Source organism: Diplotaxodon limnothrissa, linkage group LG4, assembly GCF_057381915.1.
Source record: "Diplotaxodon limnothrissa isolate DT_005_m linkage group LG4, D_limnothrissa_male_GT1.1, whole genome shotgun sequence".
Classification (NCBI taxonomy): domain Eukaryota; kingdom Metazoa; phylum Chordata; class Actinopteri; order Cichliformes; family Cichlidae; genus Diplotaxodon; species Diplotaxodon limnothrissa.
In genome coordinates, this window is record NC_140599.1 from 3042296 (window position 1) to 3063430 (window position 21135).

Sequence of the window (21135 nt, forward strand, 5' to 3'; positions counted from 1 at the left end):
GTGACCCTCAGAGCAGTAGTAGCCCAAATCAGCTGATCACAGCTTGCACATTAAGAAAATCTCCTGAAAATCAACTGATTTTAGGGTTCCCACCTGCTGAATCCACTTTGACCTCTTCCCTTTATTTCCGTTCAAAGGCAAAGTCAGGTCTGCGACGTAGGCGTCAGACAGCAGAGCGATTTTCCATTTTTCTGCTCATGTTCGACTTAACTCATTCAAAGTACCTTTATTAGAATTAAAAATTTGAGTGAAATAAAGTTTGCTTTCATATCTACTGATATTATTTTATTATTACATAAAATAGCACAAGGTTCAGCTAGCTTTGCACACAGGTACATTTCAGAGCCTGTACTTTATCACTTTTACTTAAGAGGTTGAATCAGTGCTTCAGCTTTTACTGGACTATTTTTAACACTAGTATCTGTATGTCTACTTAAAGTTCGCAGCATTGTACAAACCGATGGGTGACATCATCAATATTCCATCCTTTAAATACAGTATATGATTGTAGTTACATTAAACAGATATTTCAACAATATGTCCGGACTCATTTGGTTTCATCCAGTCCACTTAGATAAAACAGTAATGACATTAAGTGTAATATTACTACATTAACCTCCTAAGACCTGAACTCTTTCATGGCAGCATTTATAATTTTTCTTTGCTATTTGGGTTAATTGGGACCAAAAGAATGTAAAAACAAAGAATTACCAATTTTTTTTTTTTACCTAAAATAATGAGATCCACATATGAGGACATTTGTTTCAAATTTTGGTAGAACAGTGGCAGCATGATGTCCTCGTAGGTGGATATCAGGCTCTTGTAGAGAAAAATTACGTATTTTGGTCTCGACGTCCCAAAATGTGATGTCCACATATGTGGACGCCAGGTCCTGGGAGGTTAATATGGAAACAGCATTTCATGCTTTCAAGCAAACACGGTCCCAGTTATGAAGCTACAAACCACCACAGCAGAAGACATTTTCCTTTCATAGGTTATCTTTATTCATATTAAATCCAGAAAATAAATACAAAACATTTTGGGAGCATCTGATAAAGTGACAAAGACCCGCTTCAGTCAAGTTTTGCTAGTCAGAAAAATGCATTTTTCCTGTTTTAGCCACAGTTTGAAGTTTTATTTAAACTTGGACAATGTGTTGAAACAAACTTCTTCAGTCTCCCTCACAGGGATCTAACAATGGAAGATTTCCAGTTTATGAAGAACAACCTCAAACTTCTAACCAGAGACTGACTGCACTTTAAATCTGGAACTGGAGCGTCAGGTTTTAATCATCCAGAGCCCTGTTTATTTGTGACACGAACAAATATTCAACACTAAGTATTGAGATGATGGCACATTTACATGGATGACTTACTGTCATTAAATGGAACATCCAATTATCAAGATCCAAAGACTTCCTGTTAAACGCAGGTCAACATTAGCATTTAGTAGATTTGACACCAGATTAACATCTAAACACTATGGCATCCACTCAGACGTATGGCTGCTGGGACCAGTCGAAATGAGCCGTGTTAGTTGCACATTCAGACACCACAGAAATAATCAAACACACATTTGGATTTGAACATGCACAACATGTGGTCATTAGCTGTGAAGCGTATATTCCAGAGTTGCTAACGAGGGCGAGGTGTAAAAGAGCAGCGAAGGCCTGTGTGTTGTGTCCTGTGGAAGGCACCGACATTATCAGTACAATCTCCTTTACTAATAACATCAGACACATTCAGTGCTAACAAACGAGTGCTAACATGAGCTGATTTAACCTCGACATCATTTCTATGGGGGAAAGATACGAGACAAAAGGAACTGAGGCGTGTGGAGCGCAGCCACCGGAGAGCTCGGCAGTAATCCCTTAATATCCACTGGGGACACTAATCAGAGAGTGTGTGTGTTTGGTCAAAGCTATGAACAAAACTAGGTGTGCTTAGATACGCATGCATGAGAGTGTGTGTTCAGTCACCACATCCTTCAGCTGCAATCAAAGGACAGGTTAGCATTCATATTCGTATGTTATGATAGAGGTAGCACTTCAGGGTGCTGACTACGCTCATCGTTCATCTATGTATCAGGAGAGGACTGAGAAGGCAAAGTGTGTGTGTGTGTGTGTGTGTGTGTGTGTGTGAGAGAGAGTGAGACAGGTTATTCAGTCGTCCACTCCGATGTTGCGGAACAGGTAGGACATGGACTCTCCGTTGTGGATGCGGCGGATGGCCTCTGACAGGATCATGCTGATGTCCACCGTCTTGATCTTTGGACACTGGAGCTTCTGGAGTTCGTGGGGAATCGTGTTGGTCACCACCACCTGGAGACAATGACACACGTGAGGAGGAGGCGGCCATGCTGACGGAAGCCTAAGAACGACGACTCACCTCATCGATTGCCGACTCCTCTATGAACCTGGGGGCGTCTGAGGAGAGGAGGCCGTGTGTCGCCATGACAAAAATCTTGTAGGCCCCTCTTTCCTTCAGCGTCTCCGCTGCTGCCACGAAGCTGTCCACATCATCGATGATGTCATCCTGGGGACAAACGGGCATGGTTTTAAACGTGCTGAGGACAGTCCGCCCCACCCAACCTCCTTTCGGTGTTCCTGATGCGGCGCAGTAATTTTGCCTAGCTCACCCTCCTCTCTCAGTTCTTCCCATATGGATGTTGAACTTTTATTTTTACGTTAACATCATCGGTAATTTGTTCCGGAAACTTACATTCAGTAAATCTTCTAGTGCTCCAATTAATGATCAGTTTTAGAACTGATTTGCACACTCACACCCATCCAGAACTGCAGTTTACTGAAATATGACAAAGAAAAGAATCAAATTCTCACTGAGCGTTTTCCACCTGGGACACCTACTGCAGGTAAAGCTTGTTCCTCATACTTCAGACCTGCTTATAGAACAAAATGTCTGAGTTTGCGTCAGTTAGCGACTACGCAGCTTACTGGGGCTAATCTTTGGAAAACACCCAGAAGCTGTTCTAATGGTCATCAAGCCCGGTCTGTACTGATATATACCAAGGTTTCAAAACTGCTCGTTCAGGGCACAGAGGAGCGGGATCATTTTCCACATTACTCAACAACATTCCTCCTTTTCTGACTGAGTGAAAGAGTCGACCCACACCCAGACAGTTCAGTTCGACAGGACAAAAATGAGCAAAATCACAAGATTTAATGTTACGTTATGGAAACATGTTACTGTAACAGCTGTGCAGCTATCTCCTCTTTGTCCTGCTAGTCTTTAGAGGCCAATTTCTGCAGATTACCAGTGTGACTGAATTCAACTTCATGTTTGTATGAAAGACCTGTGAGTGAGTGAGCTGGCACTCCAAGAATCATTAACCCTTTAAGACCTACCATAGAACCAAGTCTGCCAGAGCTTATATTATATTTTTACATGCTGTGGAGCCATTTTTAGGAGCATTTCAAGTTGCTATACATCAATACAACCATTATAGCCCAAATATTAATAATATGCATGCATTAAGTGCATAGTAATTACATAAATTGCAAAAAACTACAAAAAAATAAAAAAAATTTTTATTTTTTTAACATATATTTCTAGTTAGAGAAATTTAAGAGGCTTATGCCTCAAAACTGTAAATACAAAAAAGTTACACAAACTAGTTTCCCACCACAGGAAATTTATTTTGAGTGTCTTCTTAGTTTTATTTTTGAAATACACCAATTTCTATACACTGCAGGAAAAACGAAAATAAATATTATAATGCAAATTTGCAAAAAAGCAGCATATGCATCAAAATAAACTATTTCCAGCAGTGCAATATGAAGCATCCCAGAAACGACACAGGAAGTCATAAAGTCAAAGATAACTTTTAAAAACACCAGTATAGGCTCATGAGGCCCTGATGGTAAAAAACTACATTTCCGCAAAATGACGTCACTTCCGGTTTCGGGCAGGTCATGGCGGACATGCGATAGTTCACGCTGATGGACGTAGGAAGTGTTACAAACAGCTGATCGGATCGGCGAAGCGTGTTTCTGGAATATTATGTTTTTGTTGCTGCTTTTTATGCAGCTTTTGCAAAGCTGTATGTGGAAGGAAACTGTGACCAAGGACAAGCTGATGGGATCAGATGTAAGTACAACTCCTCCGGTTTCATATGCAAATAAAACTATTGCGCTAGCTTACGTGGTTGCAGAGCTACCGGGATTTAAAAATAGTTATGCAAAACGGAGCGTGCTGCTCTGACCGGCTCTAAAGGGTTAATAGAAATATATTCTGTGAGGGAAACATGGAGGCTGTCCCACCTCTGCCCCGAGAGATCCAACCAGCAGTCACACAAGGACAGGATCAGCATCGTGTGCTGAGGCACTGATGCATGACAGTTTAAAATATACATATATATAAAATGTAACTGTACTTGGCTAACTGTGTTCATAGCAGGAGTTATCAGGGTATTTGTCGAGTGCTGGGACTGGTATGAGTAAACAGACACAGATTAATGAAGCTGTGTAATGTGTGACAGAGATCAACATGCTTTAAACTTTAGTTTAGGGCAAAGTCACCATTCAGGTGTGTTTGAGTGTGTTTTCTAATCACTTATGACTAATAAATCTATAAGTGACACACTTTCATACTAACTACTGCACCACAGAGACGACTCCTGATTGGCTAGACTCGCTTTCTCACAGTTTCCTCTCAGTCTTTGTGAAAACGAGATGACTGCTAATGGTAACGCTGTGCTTACATCTAATGCTGGTTCACCTCAAAAAGGATTCAGCGAGTGAAAGGGTGGATTTCATTTTGAAGTAATTAAAGGACTTTTCCTCACAGCAGTTCATGCTGATCATGTTCGTGTTCGTTTGGGGCTTTTTTGTTAGACTGTTGATTAATTGGAGGGAGCAGCCACCACGAGTCAGGAAGTTGTCAGGAAGCTCACAGCTACATCCTCTCAGCAAACTACTAACTCTCACTGTTACTGTGAACTCATTATGGCTGCAGGTACTGCTGACCGACTTCTCAAAGTGCTGCCTCAGTTTCCTGCAGCCACTTTCACTCACACACATTTTCAAGTGGGTCGATTTGACATATTGTCTACATTGACATCCCAAAATTCAGAAACTGTGCGTCATCTCTCACCACTATGATGGCGATGCGTCCTCCGACGTCTCCCACCACAGTGATGGGGGGCTTCTCTTTAGGGATCAACACTGGAAGGGAACACAGACAGTGAGTCCTGCTGTGATTCATACGGGGTGCACAAAGTCCTGCGTGTGATGAGTTCTTTGCAAGTGTGCGTGCATTACATGGTATCTCCATGCTGGGGTGAATGGCTCCGGTGGTCTTGACGGTGGGTGGGGAATGTCGGCCGTCTACTTGGTCTGATTCGGCGTCCTGAGCTTCTCCGTGGATCACTGCGATACCCAGACGCAGCCGCTCGGCGAACGACTGAGCCCTGCGCACACCAAGTCAGCAGCGCTTCACAACTTACTCCAATACAAGACACACAGAAACCAGCCTGAACTCATGTCACACTGTGACAAAAATAAAAGCACTACAAAAAGGAAGTGAGGAACAAGCTGGCCTCATCAGCAATGGTAACACAGATAAAGGCGACTTCGTACAGACGAGAGGAGATGAGCCTACCTTTTGGCAGAAGCTGGCGACTTGGCAACAATCACAGCGTTTCGGTAGTCGGGGATCTGAGGGGGAGGAGACACAAAACTGAGGTCAGAGTTAGATACGGTTAAGCACACAATAGCTTATCCAATCAGAACTCAGCAAGCAAGAATATCAAGCTTCTTTGTTTCTCTACGTGTTTAATATATGTTCATATCCAGGTGTCAGCAGGCATGCCTGGATAGATAGTTTAGCAGGTGTGTACTGCAGGTTACAGACTCCTAAATTTAAATTACATCCTAAATAATATCCCAGTATAAAAATGGACAAACTGGTCTGTTTAAAGAAAGTTCAAAACAAGTTTCTTTGTTGTATAAGGTGACCTTTGTCCATGTGCTACTTCCAGCAGAAGTGATGGTGTTTCAGGTGTGATGGTGCTCTGCAATATTACACTGGACCAGGTAGCTTTGGACCTTGTTCCCATTTACTAAACTGATTTTGTATGTAATAGCAGGCAGAGAGCCCCTAACGTCAGCAAAACAGCCTGGCTAATATGAACACTGTAACTGGGTGGATGCTCATGCTAGATGTGGTGCAAGTGTCAAAGAACGATGTCAGGAAAATACAGCTAATCCCTTCAGACTGGCTTTTGTTTACGAATGAAATTAGTAAGGAAAACGTGGCCATCTCGGGCACAGAAGCCCCTCCCACCTGCTCCCACCCGAGTCAGCCAATCAGAAGTAAGCTTAAAGGGAGAGGAGCTAAAATGACACACAAGAGATGAACTAATGTAGAAAAGTATCAAAAAAGCATCAAATTTGTTAAAGTTAAGACTAGAAACAATAAAAGTGATAGAAATGAGGCGTGTGTGTCACATCTGTTTTTAGAAATGACCTCTTCCTGGATATATTGCAGCAGAAACGGGGAGGCTCTCAAATTGTCCACTGGGATGTTGAAGAAGCCTTGGATCTCTTTCTGATGGAGGTCCATGGTGATGAGGTGGGTGAGGCCTACACAAACATGGTCATGTCAGCTTGTAACATGTCTGTGGTTTGTACAGATCATGTATTTGAAATACTACGATATGTGACATTGAATAGTGTCCTGTCTTCTTCTTGAGTGCTTTAAAGGGACAGACTCACCAGCTTTACACATCATTGATGCAACAAGCTTGGACACGATGGAGCCCCTCTTCCTCATCTTACACTGCTTGCTGTAGGGGAAGTAGGGGAGAACGCCCGTGATGCTTTTGGCGCAGGACGTCCTGCATGCGTACACCATGATCAGCATCTCCATTATGGTGGTGTTCACGTCCCTGAAGTGCAGAGAGACAAGCAGACGATTACACGTGAGGGACACGTTTCTGGGGAAACGTCCAAATAAATATTTGTCTTCTCTCTTACTTTGACATCGTTTGGATGACAAAGACATCTTTGCCTCGCACCGACTCTTGGATCTGTACCCGCGTTTCTATGGAAACAAAAAGCGGATGTGAGAAGGAAAGAGCAGAGAGAGAATGTGCGCGCACACAAACATGCACTGAGCCTCACCGGTACACGCCCCCTACAAAGCCACCTCCACCCTCACTGTCCTAAATCGTAGACACTAGCATTCCAAAAATGTGCTTCCCAGGAAAAACAGATGAGAAAACAAAATACTTTCCACACCTGAGAGCTACGCCCACGTTTTATATGCAGACCAGGTCTGCTGCTGATGACCAACCGATCGGTCATTTTAAGGAGAAGGAAAAATAAGAGTAGTGGACTAATCTAAAAGTAAGAAAAACATTCTAACGAGAACACAAAGGCTGGTCATAGAAATGTTACACCGACCACGAAGAGCGTGGTTGAGCATTGCTACAATCGCATACAACTGCTCATTTATGTCAAAGCTTTGCTTGTTAACATTGTAGGAGCTGATGAGCCAGAGCAGCAACAACTCCTGAGTCACACATATCCCTACTACACACTAAGAAAGAAACACAACCCCTCCGGACATGTTAAACCATTACACCGTTAAATCTCCGTTACTGTTACCACACTGTCAGCTGAACTGAGAAAAACTGGATTAAATACTTTGCTGTGTATAAATGGAACAAGCTACAATATTTCAAGTCTGTCTGCAACTACTCATGTTTTCTTAATTTGTTACGTATAATGTGTCATTTTAATGTGTAGCAGTCCATCTTAATGTTTGTACTTCGTGCTTTCATTTAAACACACAGGTCTCAAGGACACAATCAGGTCTCCATCATGTGTCACAAAAGAGGTAATAAAATGCAACGTGTTTCAACATTAGATCCATATATTAGTGTAAGTTGAGTAAATATGGAAATTTAAGGTTATGGAATTTGCATTTTTAATATGCCCATGATGCAGTTATTTATTATTAGTAGTATTATTAGAAGAAACTAACATAGTAAAGTAGCTACAGATTGTTATTTGCAATTGTATCCTAATGCTGGACTAAAAAAAAGCTTGTAAAGGGGTTTAGCTGCGTCACTACACAGCATGTTGTACAGTAGCAGCACAGCCCTCAGATATGCAATATATCTCCCTCCATAAATTCAACGCCATGCATTTATGGAGGGAGGTGCACATGGTGTCACGTTTTAAACAGCCGTATTCCTCATTATGGTTCAACCCTTCTGTCTGTGTTGGGAAAACTGTTTACTGGAAACAATGGCTTACAAAGGGAAAACACAATACAGGTGATTTATGTACAGAAATCATGGTTAGAACTAGAGGAAAATAAGATGGTACACAGATTTTACTTTATTGCATCTAGGTTTCTACTTACCAATAACATATGCTGGAAATGTCAAGCAGAACCAGAAAGCGTTATACAATCTGGGACTCTAAATGCATTTTCCCATTTTGGAAAATAAGATTACAATGTTACAACAGTGTCACCAGGAATATGCCTACTGGGGGACCAACAGTAATGCCTAATATTTCCAAACACCAGAGTACAGCGATCCAGGTACAAGGCTGACTGCGATTCATATGAACATGCTGCTGGCCAGGCTAACTGACGATACCGAAAACTCTCTTGCAGGGACGATCTGACGCCACGAAGGAACGCAGATTCTGAGAAACACTTTTTTTTGTTTGTCACGGTTTTGTTCCCTCTGAGGACGTATGTAAAAACATGAAGCATTTCTTTTATATTATTATTTTGGTATGATATGTGCTGACCTGGCTGCTGTATGTTGTAAGTTTTGTAATTAGTTTGTTTGTTATAAAAATAAAAAGGATAAATGACATAAAGGTTGCAGCTGGGGGAATAACTTGAGTGACAGCTTCAGCTTTTCTTGCTGGGCTAACAACTTGACACAGGGCCACTTTCTTTATTGGTTAGTATTATTGGTTAGTACCAAGTGCCTTTTCAGGGTCAAATTCAAGCACTTTTTAAGCACTTTCAAGGTCCATTTTCAAGCTTTTCCAGCCCCCTCCCTCCCGCCAAAAAAAAAAAAAAGAATGCATGCTTCAATTCGCATCACCTCAGTAAGACCATGTGAACATTAAAACAAATCATCCCAGGTGAACTTAAACACCTTTGTTCCCCTTTTGTTAAGACATAGAAAAACGTACAACACAAATATACTGCAAAAGGAAACGGTCGCCTTATCGTGTATAAACTCAAAATGCACATTTCACTTAAAAATTAAGATGTGAACAAATCAACTTGTTAGATTCTCCTGTTGGAAAACAAAAAAGAAATAAATAAGTCTTCTCATCAGATATTGATGCTTCTTTCCTGTGTGACAAGAAATAGGAGACAGATATTTGTTTGTTTTTTAAGTTAATTCCCAATAAAACCACATGGATCACTCATATTACCATTATTTCAAATACTCCAAAAAGCTGGTGTCCAGGGTTTAACTGGCTGTTTTTGACTACTTTTGATTTGGCCTCTATATTTCACCTTTAAAAACTGTTTATCTTGCCAATCTGTTATTTTCTCATTTTGACATAATGTGTCAGCACAATTTATCTAAATTCAGACAAAATGTAAAATACGAGTAGAAAGTGATATTTTTGACTGTAAAAACCACAAACATGTTTAACGAATCATTTTCATAACTTGAAATGAAAATAGAAATTTTACATTTTTAAAAAATACGCACAAGTTTTGCAAACAACAAAGTTATGTGGTTATATAGAACAATCAAGTGTTCTGCATCAAATAAGAAGGCACAGAAATTATTTATGCAACTCCAAAAAATAGTTTGTGTCACTATAACACATGAGAACAGCTCAGGGATAAACCTGCAGGTCTGACAGCAGCTGTGTCACTCAGCGTTTACACTGCAGTCTGCCTTTGGCGGCTTTAAGGCAGCAACTGTTCACTAGTAGAACTGACACACAAAACAAAACAACGACTACACACTAACTACACAAGACAACACACTAACCTGAGACTCCAAACACGGCAAACGTCACAAACCTCTCAGTATCAAAACTCTCGCTCTCTCGCTCTCTGTCACTCCTAAAGCTTCCGTCTCCTCCCAAACAACCAGATGCCACATGTTGCCATATCATTTTTTGATTGGTCGACATGGTACATTTTTCCACCAATAGGGAAGGAGTGTTTTTTCCTTTTCTTTTTTCACTCAGAAGCAAAGCGTGTTTGCTAGCGCTCTCCTTAGAAAACGCTGTTTTTATCGTTTCTTCCGGAGTAAACAGCTGTTTTATTCAGAAAAAAACAAACAAACAAACAAACACCGGTTTTACGTGGCCTATCAACACAGTTTAAACACTGGTATGTAGTTTGAAGTCCGCACGTTGACCCAAGTTGAAATGGAGACTTTGGCTCCGTCAACCCCAGAGGGTTAATCAGAAAGCCTAAGTTAGCTAGTTATGCATCGGGCTAATGTTAAGTAACGTTAGCTAAGTTCACAGCATATTCCATAACAGCGCTGCCATACTGCATCACACTCAGTGCGTTCCAATCATTTCTCCAGCGAGTTTGATAGCAAAATAATAATAATCATAATTTTAAAAAATAGCATGTGTAACGTACACGTACTGGAAAATTATTTACTAGGACTCACCTATCATGCTGGAGAGCGCAAACTCCGCCATTGTTGTTTTCCATCAAACACTCATTAAAACAGCAGCCTACAGGTATGTTAGCGCACTCATCCCCGACTGTCCGAGGGAGGGGCGGGGTCACACGTTGAAACAGACGTAAGGCAGCCAGGCGGGGAAATTTTTCTTTTACATTTTGTGACTCATTTTATTTTTATATCTGATAAGAAAACTATTCAATCAGATAGTTATTTGTGGTGAATGAAATACAGCTACACTGTCAAGCACTTTTAAGCACCACATCTGAAATTCAAGCACTTTTCAAATCCTTGAAAATTCAATTATGCATTTTCAAGGATTTCAAGCACCCGTACGAACCCTGTCAAACCCATTCCCAAACACCAGTAATGAGAGAAACTGTTCCAGTGGTGAATAATGCGAAATGCTTCGCGTTCTACTGCTTAGAAACTTTTAAAAGTCAGCACAGTCATGGCCCAGTACAAGCCCAGTACAAGCCCAGTGGACGGTTGTGATCTTCTAAGAGGAAATTTATTTGCAACAGGAACAGACTCAGTTGAAACGGTGACCTTGTGTCTAGCACTGCTGTCATGAAAGGGGAACAAGAAGTGTTTCAGTTTCTGCTTTAAACGCTCTCACAAGCTCAACGATAAATTTAAACCTACACTTTTGAAGCATTTTATTAAATGTACAAGGAGAAAACTCCACAAATACAAGCAGAAACACTTATATAGTATGTTCCATAAAAATTTGTCACTTTTTAAGGGGAACATTTTTTTTCAAGAAACCTAAATCGTGTGACTTGCAGCTGATTAAAGGAAGTTTTTGTACAAAAATCAAAGACTTTGTTTCTAAACGTTTGAGATATTAAATATAGGATGGCAGTACTAACTGTTGGTGGGTGAGAAGGATTGAATAATACTAATAAAAAATGTCACGACACTACATATCATACACTTTACAACAGACTTGAAAGAATTCAAAGAACATGAAGCTTTAACTTTGAAGTTAAGGTAACCTGATGACAAACACAGTAAAACTAGAAATCATTTTTCAGTTTGCAATTTACACGATCTCGTCCGCTTTAGTTCGGATGAGGTTTGTGTGATAGAGCCGAGACGGCACCAGAAGGCTGTAAGCTTCATGTATTTGGAATTACAGCCGCAGCTAACAGCATTCCCCAGCACTTATTACTCTGCCATGTATTTTCATTTAGGTTGTTGTTGTCCATCACATCAATGTCCACCGCCCATTTTTACCTGGTCATCTAATTGTCAAAAGCCCAGAGAATTAATTTTGTTCCAAAACAGTTGCAGATATAATTTTTGTTAATCGACAAAGCAGTGAGCTACATATAATATTCTTTTTTATGCAGATGATGCGTTCCCAACTCTTCTATAACTCCTGTACTCTGCCTTTATAGAGGTTTTCACTGGAACCTCATTCTCAGCATTCATTACTCGCAGAGCTATTTCCAAATAGAATCTTTTCATTTAAGCATTTTCTAGCTGCTACAGCTTTAAACTAGGAAGACACTAAATGATTGTTTTTAAAGAATCTTGTAGCATGTATTATTATATGAGCTTACCTCTGTTAGCTTCCTGGTACACCTGCACCTTGCCAAGCTCCACCCCTAAACGCCTGAGAAAGAAAATGACAAAACAACAGTTAATAAGTTTGTTTAAAGTTGAAACAAAAAAATGAATTTTTAAAAAAACAACCCACAACCAAATATATGTATAACATTTAAAAAATGTACTATTCATTTGGAAATGCAATAAGAAGCAGTGTTTACATCCTGGTGCACAGTGAGGTATTTAGTGTCCACTAAAGCAGCCAAACACTGTTTGTTCTATAAACACATGCAGACTCAGATGTCCTTGTGCAGTCCAGGTTTGGACTCTGTGCATTTAAAGTACGTTTGGACTGTAGGAATTTTCGGTTTACACAGAACATGATGAAACACTAACAAAGCAACCACACACGTTCTGTTAAAATGAGGCTACACACCCTTTACCCATTATTAGTTTAGCTCTGCAGACAGCTGTCTTTTGAGTCTTTTATCTCCCTTTTAATTAGAAAACGGTTCCTTTTTTAAAGGTTTATGCAATGATGGGAGTTAAGCGTATTTGATGAGCTGGTGACAGGGAAGGTGGGCAGGACAATCATCCTGTTGTTTCGGGAAGGTGGCTAAAAACAGAAAAGACAGCACATAAGGACTGCGTATGTAGGCTCATGCTATCAATAAACACACATGTTAAACAGAAGAAGCAAGAGCAAAACATGTCTTCTTGACACATGTGAGTTTAAATGTCCCTTTTTTACCATATGAGACAAAAGAAAGGAGACCGAGATTCTCCTGGAGGACGTGTATGGGCTTTGACTCTAAAATAACCCGTCTTGCTTTGTGTGTCTGAGTGCATGTCTAAGAACTTACTCTGCAATCCTCTTGCCCAGCTCACGGCTCGAGGGGTGCGAGTTGGCGGTGAAGATGACCAGGCCACCCTTGGTGTGGTTCATGTCTCTGGGGTCTCGGCCGCTGCTCTCCCCACACTCAGGCAGTGGATCCCTGGGCACCCACGCTGCACTGAGCCCTTCCTGTAACAAAAGAGGAGGGCGGTTACTTCCTTTAAAAAAAGGTCCTCCAAAAAATGGAAACAGGAAACAGATTTGGTTTAGTCCTTAAAGACGTACAGTCAAAATGCCACCTGTAAACTTAATGACTGCAACATCATTTAACACCTCAGTTTGTAACATTGATTACAAGCTTAACATGTAAACTTTTTATGAAATCTCAAGGAAAATTAAAAATAGACAGAAAAAATAATGGAATAAATCCTAGATTTAAAACTAAAACGTTGTCGTTTTACTGATGTCAAGTCCAGGAACCATTTTTCTTCTAAATGGTTTAGTGGTCACTGCCAGACTTCCCTCTTTTTAAATGATCGAGAACAGTGCTTAGTTTCAATGCACAGCAATCACCACTCTCACAATTACTGAAGTCTGACACTCACTCTGCAAACTAATGTTCACGGATTTAAACAAGTTTCTGGTAACAGCAGCCTCCACCACTGAGCGACAGCACTGTAGGATTCATGGTAGAATCCTTTTTTCCACAATATCATGAATAAAATGCATAATGGTTAAAACAACATTGGCTCTCACAAAGAATCATGTGATCCTGCAGAAAGCAGATACCACAGCTTAGCAATGCAAGCCCCGTTTACCCAGTCACACAAAGGTCCTTTTTCTATGCCCGTCTCACATGTGCAATTCAATTCAATTTATTTATACAGCGCCAAATCACAACAAGTCGCCTCAAGGCGTTTTATATTGTAAGGTAGACCCTACAATAATACATTTAGAGAAAAACCCCAACACTCACATGACCCCCTATGAGCAAGCACTTTGGCGACAGTGGGAAGGAAAAACTCCCTTTTAACAGGAAGAAACCTCTGGCAGAAGCAGGCGGGGGGGGGGGGGGGGGGGGGGGGGCAATCTGAACCGGTTGCAGCCGGCCGTATGTGCACACATACTCACACTCCAGTAGTTGCACTGGAAGCAACTGGGGGTTCATTATCTTGCCCAAGGATATTTTGACATCCAGACTTGGTAGCGACTGGTAGACAACGATCTACCCCCCAAACCACGGCCGCTCCAAATCATTAGCCAATGAGCAAGTGCTTTCATCCATACAGTCTGCTTGGTTTTGTTTGTTTTTGTTTTACAACCAACACGCATCTCAAGAACAGGACTTCAGAAACCAATGGCTGACATCACAGAAGTTGCATCCATGTTTTATAACAACTATGATCCAAATATATGCAACTCCCGCCAAGTTAAACCATTTCAATAAAAATATACCAAACATCTAAATGTACAAAGTCTAGAAGACTAACATTATGTAACAAAGTAACATTTAATGATTTCAAAATTTTGGTTCCCCAAAACACAATTATTAAAGAAGGAAGAAAAAAAAACAGAAAAAGACCCAGTGTCCCACTCACTGGATAAAACAAACAATGGCAAACAGCCCAGGAGAAAGAGAAATATGTGGCCAATGTGGTGGCTGCAGCAGCATTTAGGACAGTAAATGGTAACCATGCAGTTTTTTGTGTGCACTTTGAATTGATTTAAATTTGAGTATCAGATTACCACGCGTGGGACTGGGACAGGTGGTTTGTTGTTCATTTTATTTGCTTGTCTTTGTTTATGTTAAAATATGATAAATATATTTTCTTTTTAAGGTAAGAATTAAACAAAAAGGGAATAAGCTTTTATTATGGGGGGGCTCCTTATCTTTTTTTTTTTAAACACAACACTATCCACATCTACTCAGATGCCACTTTTAGCTTAAAAATTCATGCTTCTCTTCACAGTGCCTTACACGTCTGTCTTGCTGAATAAAAGGACTTGCATATGCATTAGAAACAAAAAAAGGTTATAGTTTGGAGTATATGCAGCAGGAAAGGCTTTTATTAAACAGGTTTGCATGTGCATGCATATTACAACTGTAGAACAATAGAGAAAGCAAAGAGACTGGGAAACAATGAAGTGTCAATACAAACCCAAATGTATGCGACCACTCTATTAACCATTTATTTAAATACAAAACACTGTTTTGAGAGGTGCACGACGTTTAATAAGGTCCCTCTATAGCATGTAATAGGTGGTATAAACAGTACAAACAGTCACGACATTAGCTTCCTCGTGTTGCTAAGCTAGTCGGATTTCACAGTGCATGATGCCATTTGTTATTCTGGAATGAATACGTTAAGTCAAGCTGCGTGGTGAAACTGTGTCTGCATGACTATTATACACAAGAAAGTAGAGGAATAACAGCCCATTCAACCCCAGCTACCACCAAAATGTATAGCTGTAACATCATGATATAGCTTTAGGCTAGACTGTGTTACCATAAGTACTAACGCGATAGCTCAACACATAATCTTGGCAAGCCAAAGCTCCTGACTGCGCGAGTTGATTCTTCACGCGTCGGAAAGCAAGCCTGTCTGTACGGTAGGCAGAAAACACAACCTTTTTTTTTTTTTAATCCAATAAATGAAGCAAAACTAACACGACTCCTCACCAGCTTGTGTGTTAGATCCGGTTACAACCTGCAACCAACAGTATTTGATTGTACGAGCCTCCGTCGGGCTCTTTCCAACCTGTTCCCCTGACTCGAACAGACTGTGAGGTTCGGTTTTGACGGACGTATGACTCAACCAATCAAAGACTAGAAAATTCTAAAGGGTCGGCCTTAGGCTGCATTCAAGTACTCTGAAAAATATTACATTTAAAACCCGTAGACAAGACGAGTTATTGGAGACAAGCGATTTTTTTTATCATTAGTCGCAATTACATGTAAAATGCTAAACGGAATACATTTTTCAGCGAGGTTTATTAATATGTTGTATTTCTCCTTCATGTTTATTCGCTAAATCTTGTTTCAAATTGCCTACAACTGAGGTTGGCTAATTTTCAGAATTTCCTGAAGATGTTGAACTCAACCTGTACTGCTGTCGTAGTGACACATGATTTTCAAAACACTGAGCAATAGCAATGGCTGCTCGGTCACAAGTGTTTTATAATGTGATTTGCCCCTTTTCTTTAGGTCTTTATGATAACTATACACAGGTACAAATTACTAACGAAGCCAACCATATACTTATATATTTACTCATATATTAACCACTTTCTACATAAAACTAGGTGTAAAATCCCCAATGCTTTTATCCATCACAGATCTCTGGGAAACAGAGGTTCAAAGACTACCCAATAAAGGTGTGTGCTCTTGGACCGGCCACTTGAGGGCACTCTGTTTTTATGGAAGCTTCACACGAACACTCCCAGCTCCAGCACATGCTACATGAAGTGACTTTCAAGCTTTAAATAAACACGATTTCATGATGTAAAACAGTCCTGCTGCCTAATTAGAATTACTACATTTTCCCCCTATAATTTAACCCTTATTCATGTGACCCAGACAGGTAGATGAGTACAGACAAATCAAATGTAGTTTGAAGATATTTATTTCAGTGGAAAAAAACTCTTGTTTTTCTCCCTTTTTCTCATTCTTTGTTGTGAATGTGAATTTCACTAAAGTGTCAAGTGAAAAGTGTCAACACGTGCTCAAAGATATAACAAGAAAGGCATGAGCCACTTGTCTCTGAGACAAGTGGCTCATGAGTGTCCAGTGTACATATATTGAATCCACTTCTGAAAGCCTCTGCACTTAGCAATAACAGGAGATATGCAAATAGAAACAGGGGAGGGGCTGCAGGTAAGCACTCTCTAAGTAAGCTTCTATGCAGCAGGCATTAGCATTAACACGCCTCTGGGGTAGTGTGGTTCTTTTGCATTGACAGAGGCATATTTATAAATACTCTACCGGTACCATACGGGCTACTCTTTAGAGTTCTTACATAACTCGCTGGTTATGTGGAGGAGGAAGAGAGCAGCATCCAAGTACTGCTCACTGCCCACACACACACACACACACACACACACACACACACACACAATGGAGAAAAAAGTGAAATAAAAAACGTGGAGGAGGGTGGAGAGGGAAAGAAAACATTAGATTTTGCAGTTGGAAGTCAGGGTCAAATTCTGCAGTGTGTGTGCTCTCTAATTGTCTTCATGACCGCAGCACATGCTGCATGTGTACGAGTGATTATCCCAAAGATCACAATGATTTTTGGCAACACAAGTTTTAACACAAACAGGCCTGATCTTATAGAGAAGCCTCGGATAGAAAGTAACAGTACAATTAGCCAAGTACTGAATTACAGCTTCCCTGTGCTTCTAATTTGTTCAAGTATTTCTCTGTTTCTGCTGCTTCCCATTTCAGCACCACTGTACTTTGGATGACAACACCATTGTTTGAAGGCTATATGTGCGGCTAACAGATGTTGTTAAAGACAAAACTACCCAGCAGCATATTAGTAATCAAAATAACTCCCACCTATAATATCAAATTGATGTACATGTTAATAAATCAAATGTTATGATCCATTAAACTTCATGCACTTAATTCTGCATAATTGAAGTGCATGTCAAAGCTAAAACATTTCAAAGTACAAGTACTACTTCTACTTAAAGGGTGTAAATACCCATTTCTGTACTTTGCAAAGCAGTTAGGCTGCTCAGTGCAAAGCCTATTTCATGTCCATCCATCCATCCATTCGCTTCCGCTTATCCTTTTCAGGGTCACGGGGGGCGCTGGAGCCTATCCCAGCTGTCATAGGGCGAGAGGCGGGGTACAACCTGGACAGGTCGCCAGTCTGTCGCAGGGCCAACACACAGGGACAGACAACCATTCGCACTCACATTCACTCGCACATTCACACCTAGTGGCAATTTGGATTATCCAGTTAACCTATCCCCACAAGCTGCATGTCTTTGGACGGTGAATTTCATGTCATATTTCATATATTTGTATGAGGAAAGAAGGAGCTGAAAAATTGTGCCCAGTGTTTTTGTTCACCACATTTACTTCTGATCAAAGAATCTGAATTCCCGTGCCACCCCAATGAAATCAATAAGTTCTAATCAATAAGTAATTTTTAATTAAATTAACAAGCTTCAGTGGTGTGGCACAGTTTTGGGTCGGTCAGCCTCAGAGCAAGACAGTCATGTAGGCGTGAATGTGAGCATAAAAAGTTGTCTTCTCTCTGTGTTGGCCGTCTATCCAGGGTGTAGCTGCCTCCTGACAGCTCGGACAGGCTCCGCCCCCCAATGCTGATTTGGATAAGCAGAAGAATATGAATGGATGGATGGATGAATGAATGGATGGATGGAAGGAAGATCCTGTAAGCTATGCTAAGCTAAACTAACTTGCTGGAGGTAGTAAAATCATATTTGTAGTATTTGAGCTAATGCTCATAATGACAACGGTTAGCAGATCTTTACAATCTTACTCCTGCTTTTAACATGTGAGCCATTGTTTAAAAAGCATCAATGTGAGACACTTATGGCTTTGTAGTAAAAATATAACTGCTTTGATGGCTTTTCTGAAATTCTTTCACCTGTGAGATATTTAAAAAACTATTTTCTTTATTAAAAGTAGAGGTAGGTTTGTGTGAATGTCTTCTAGCTATCCTTGTCATTTATTGGTCTGCTACTTGTCCCAAACGTTGGTCCCCTTTTGTTGGCATTCCTACAAAAATGTCGGGAAGTTCATCCAAGGTTAGCCTCAGCCTACTGAATTCACTAAATTAAGCAATATCTTCTTACTGTGTGTTTTTTTTAGAGAAATTATGTAAGATACTCAAGTGACTTGACAAACTCAGACTAGTGAAGCCCCACGTAGCACCAGATTATTGTCCAGATTTTTGCACTGAACAAGGACTGTGGGCTTTGTCTTTGATGAGATCTCCAATGAGCAGTAATGCCAAACATCAGCTGCATTTGTGGTTTTGGTGCTGATTAGAAATTTCTAGCATTTTAGCATTTGGTTAATATTACTCTTGGCATTAGCTGAAAGCATGTGTATGTATTTTCCTCTAAGTTTAAATAGTTGTTCATAAGATCACAAACACACGCCTATATCTTGATTTTATAAAAGTATATTTATACATATTATTAACATTAAAAAAACATCTGAATTAAAAGACTTGAGCAGTGTGTGACTTAGTTACCTATCGATATTTACACAACGATTAAAAATATTAATGGAAAAAAGATAAAGGTGAAAATGAAGCGATGGCCAAACATTCAGAGATTCTCATAGATGCTAATCTGAAGGTGCTGCTGAGCACCTGCTCAACTTGCCTGTTTTAGTCGTGATACATGGTCAGAGCTGCCATCCCCTCTGACCATGTATCATTCCATCATCATCACAGTTTTTCTTGCTAACGTACTAAACAAGTTATCAACAACTTTTTCACACTCCATCTTCTCTAAACCACACATAGCGGTTAGCAAGAGGAAACTTATTTATTATGATGATAAATCACAGAAGCTTGTTTGCCTGCTAATGTTAGCTGTGCTTACACACAAAGTGCAGACTGTAAGTCGTCTCAGAGCAGTGAAAGTAGAGACAGCAGCAACAAGCTGGTCTCCCATCAGTTTACCATGAAAGAGCAGTTGCTTATTCACAATGTGCAAACCACCAGAAAGAAGTGTCTAGCTTCTCAGCTTGATCAGCTCAAGTAACGGGAAATGGACGTGCGGGTAAAATGGAGACAACTTAAGTTTCCTATGAGCACAAAACAAGTGGAGCTTTCAGCAACAATAACTCACTCCAGTCACAAGATGGCAGAAAAGTAATCAGCTAGGAGCTTTATGACAGCTATGTCTATTTTTGGATTTGACAAGGTAAGCACTGATTGCCTTGCTTGCCCTGATGGAATGCCATTGGTATATGGAGCTATATGGGTGGGGGTTTAATTTCCTCAAAAAATGTTTTATGTAACACAGTATAGTGGGTTAAATGAACAAAGTGCTGATCCTAGTAGTGTTTATCCAATACCAATGCCAGGTTTATTAGTGATACTTGCCTTGCCTTGAGGCCTTAAACATCTATGTAAAAAAGAAGGTAAGTTTTAATACAAATCTGAAATTGTTTGTGTCGTGCAGCTTTGAATTCAGTCTAACTCTTAGGCTAGAATGCAGGTGTGTAGTCTGATAAGACTTCATCGCGCCAATAAGCAGAAAGGCGTGGCACACCTCCACTCTCTCTGTGTCTTCCTCAATAAATCTCTGCAGCCTCTGCCACAGAAACAGGGCCAGAGAGAGAGACGAGGAGGAGGCGGGAGAGCACCGCGCTCCTGGTCCGCCCACAACTTTCAGCACGAGCCATTTAGCAGTGCGAGCTGGCCCAGCTGTAGAGCGCGCGGGCACGTGCACGTGCCCCCCTTCACTACCTCTGCACACCCCTACCCACCCACCCACCCCACTCGGAGAAAATCATTACCAAATAGCGAGCGCACGCGGAGCTGTGGCTGCAGCCGCGTCACCGCTGGGCTGCGTTTACGACGTAAAGCACACGAGCGGCACATCCTCGGCAGATAAGAACAGGCGCGCACCCGCCTTCAAACGCACAACCATTTACGCGCAGTGTGTCTGAGCCTGCGAGGCTTCTCCGTTTGACTCCTTCCTCCCGGTGACCGTCGGTTAATCGTTTAATATCGAGGGCAGCTGCAGCGGGGGTGAGACCGAGGAGCCGGTGAGGCGAATCCTGGAACCCCCACCACTCATCCGCTCCGCCAAAATACGACGCACGCGACGCCGCCGCGCGGCTGCTGGGATCTCGAGCGGCCCGTTAGCCTCCGGTCCCGTCTCCATTCAACAGCGCTGCACGTAGCCGTGGGAGAACCCGAGAGCATCCCTCCATCCCACCCAGCCTATCCCCACCCCCCTCCCCTCTTTCTCTCCCCCCCTCTCTCTCTCGCTTTCAGCCCCTCTGGACCCGTGCTATGCCGGAGCTCTAGGGGAGAGAGGAGGGGGGGTCTCATCAAGCCAGGGACCTGGGGGGGGTGGGAGGAAGG

The 21135-nt window shown here is 41.2% G+C and overlaps 1 protein-coding gene across 2 annotated transcripts; it reads right to left on the bottom strand.

The window, feature by feature from the left end:
- Positions 1-991: 991 nt before the first annotated feature.
- LOC146633037 (phosphoribosyl pyrophosphate synthase-associated protein 2) lies at positions 992-15817 on the bottom strand. 2 transcript variants are annotated; one of them, XM_085351955.1, is made up of 11 exons: positions 15732-15817; positions 13080-13240; positions 12231-12283; positions 6995-7061; positions 6734-6906; positions 6486-6601; positions 5619-5674; positions 5279-5427; positions 5112-5182; positions 2388-2534; positions 992-2320 (listed from the first exon to the last, which is right to left on the bottom strand). In XM_085351955.1, exons 2-11 carry the CDS (start codon positions 13160-13162, stop codon positions 2162-2164), a joined length of 1074 nt encoding a protein of 357 aa, XP_085208081.1. In that variant the 5' UTR covers positions 13163-13240; positions 15732-15817; the 3' UTR covers positions 992-2161. The 2 variants fall into 2 exon arrangements, with proteins under 2 accessions (XP_085208081.1, XP_085208079.1); XM_085351953.1 differs by having other exon boundaries at positions 5112-5427.
- Between the last annotated feature and the right edge of the window lie 5318 nt (positions 15818-21135).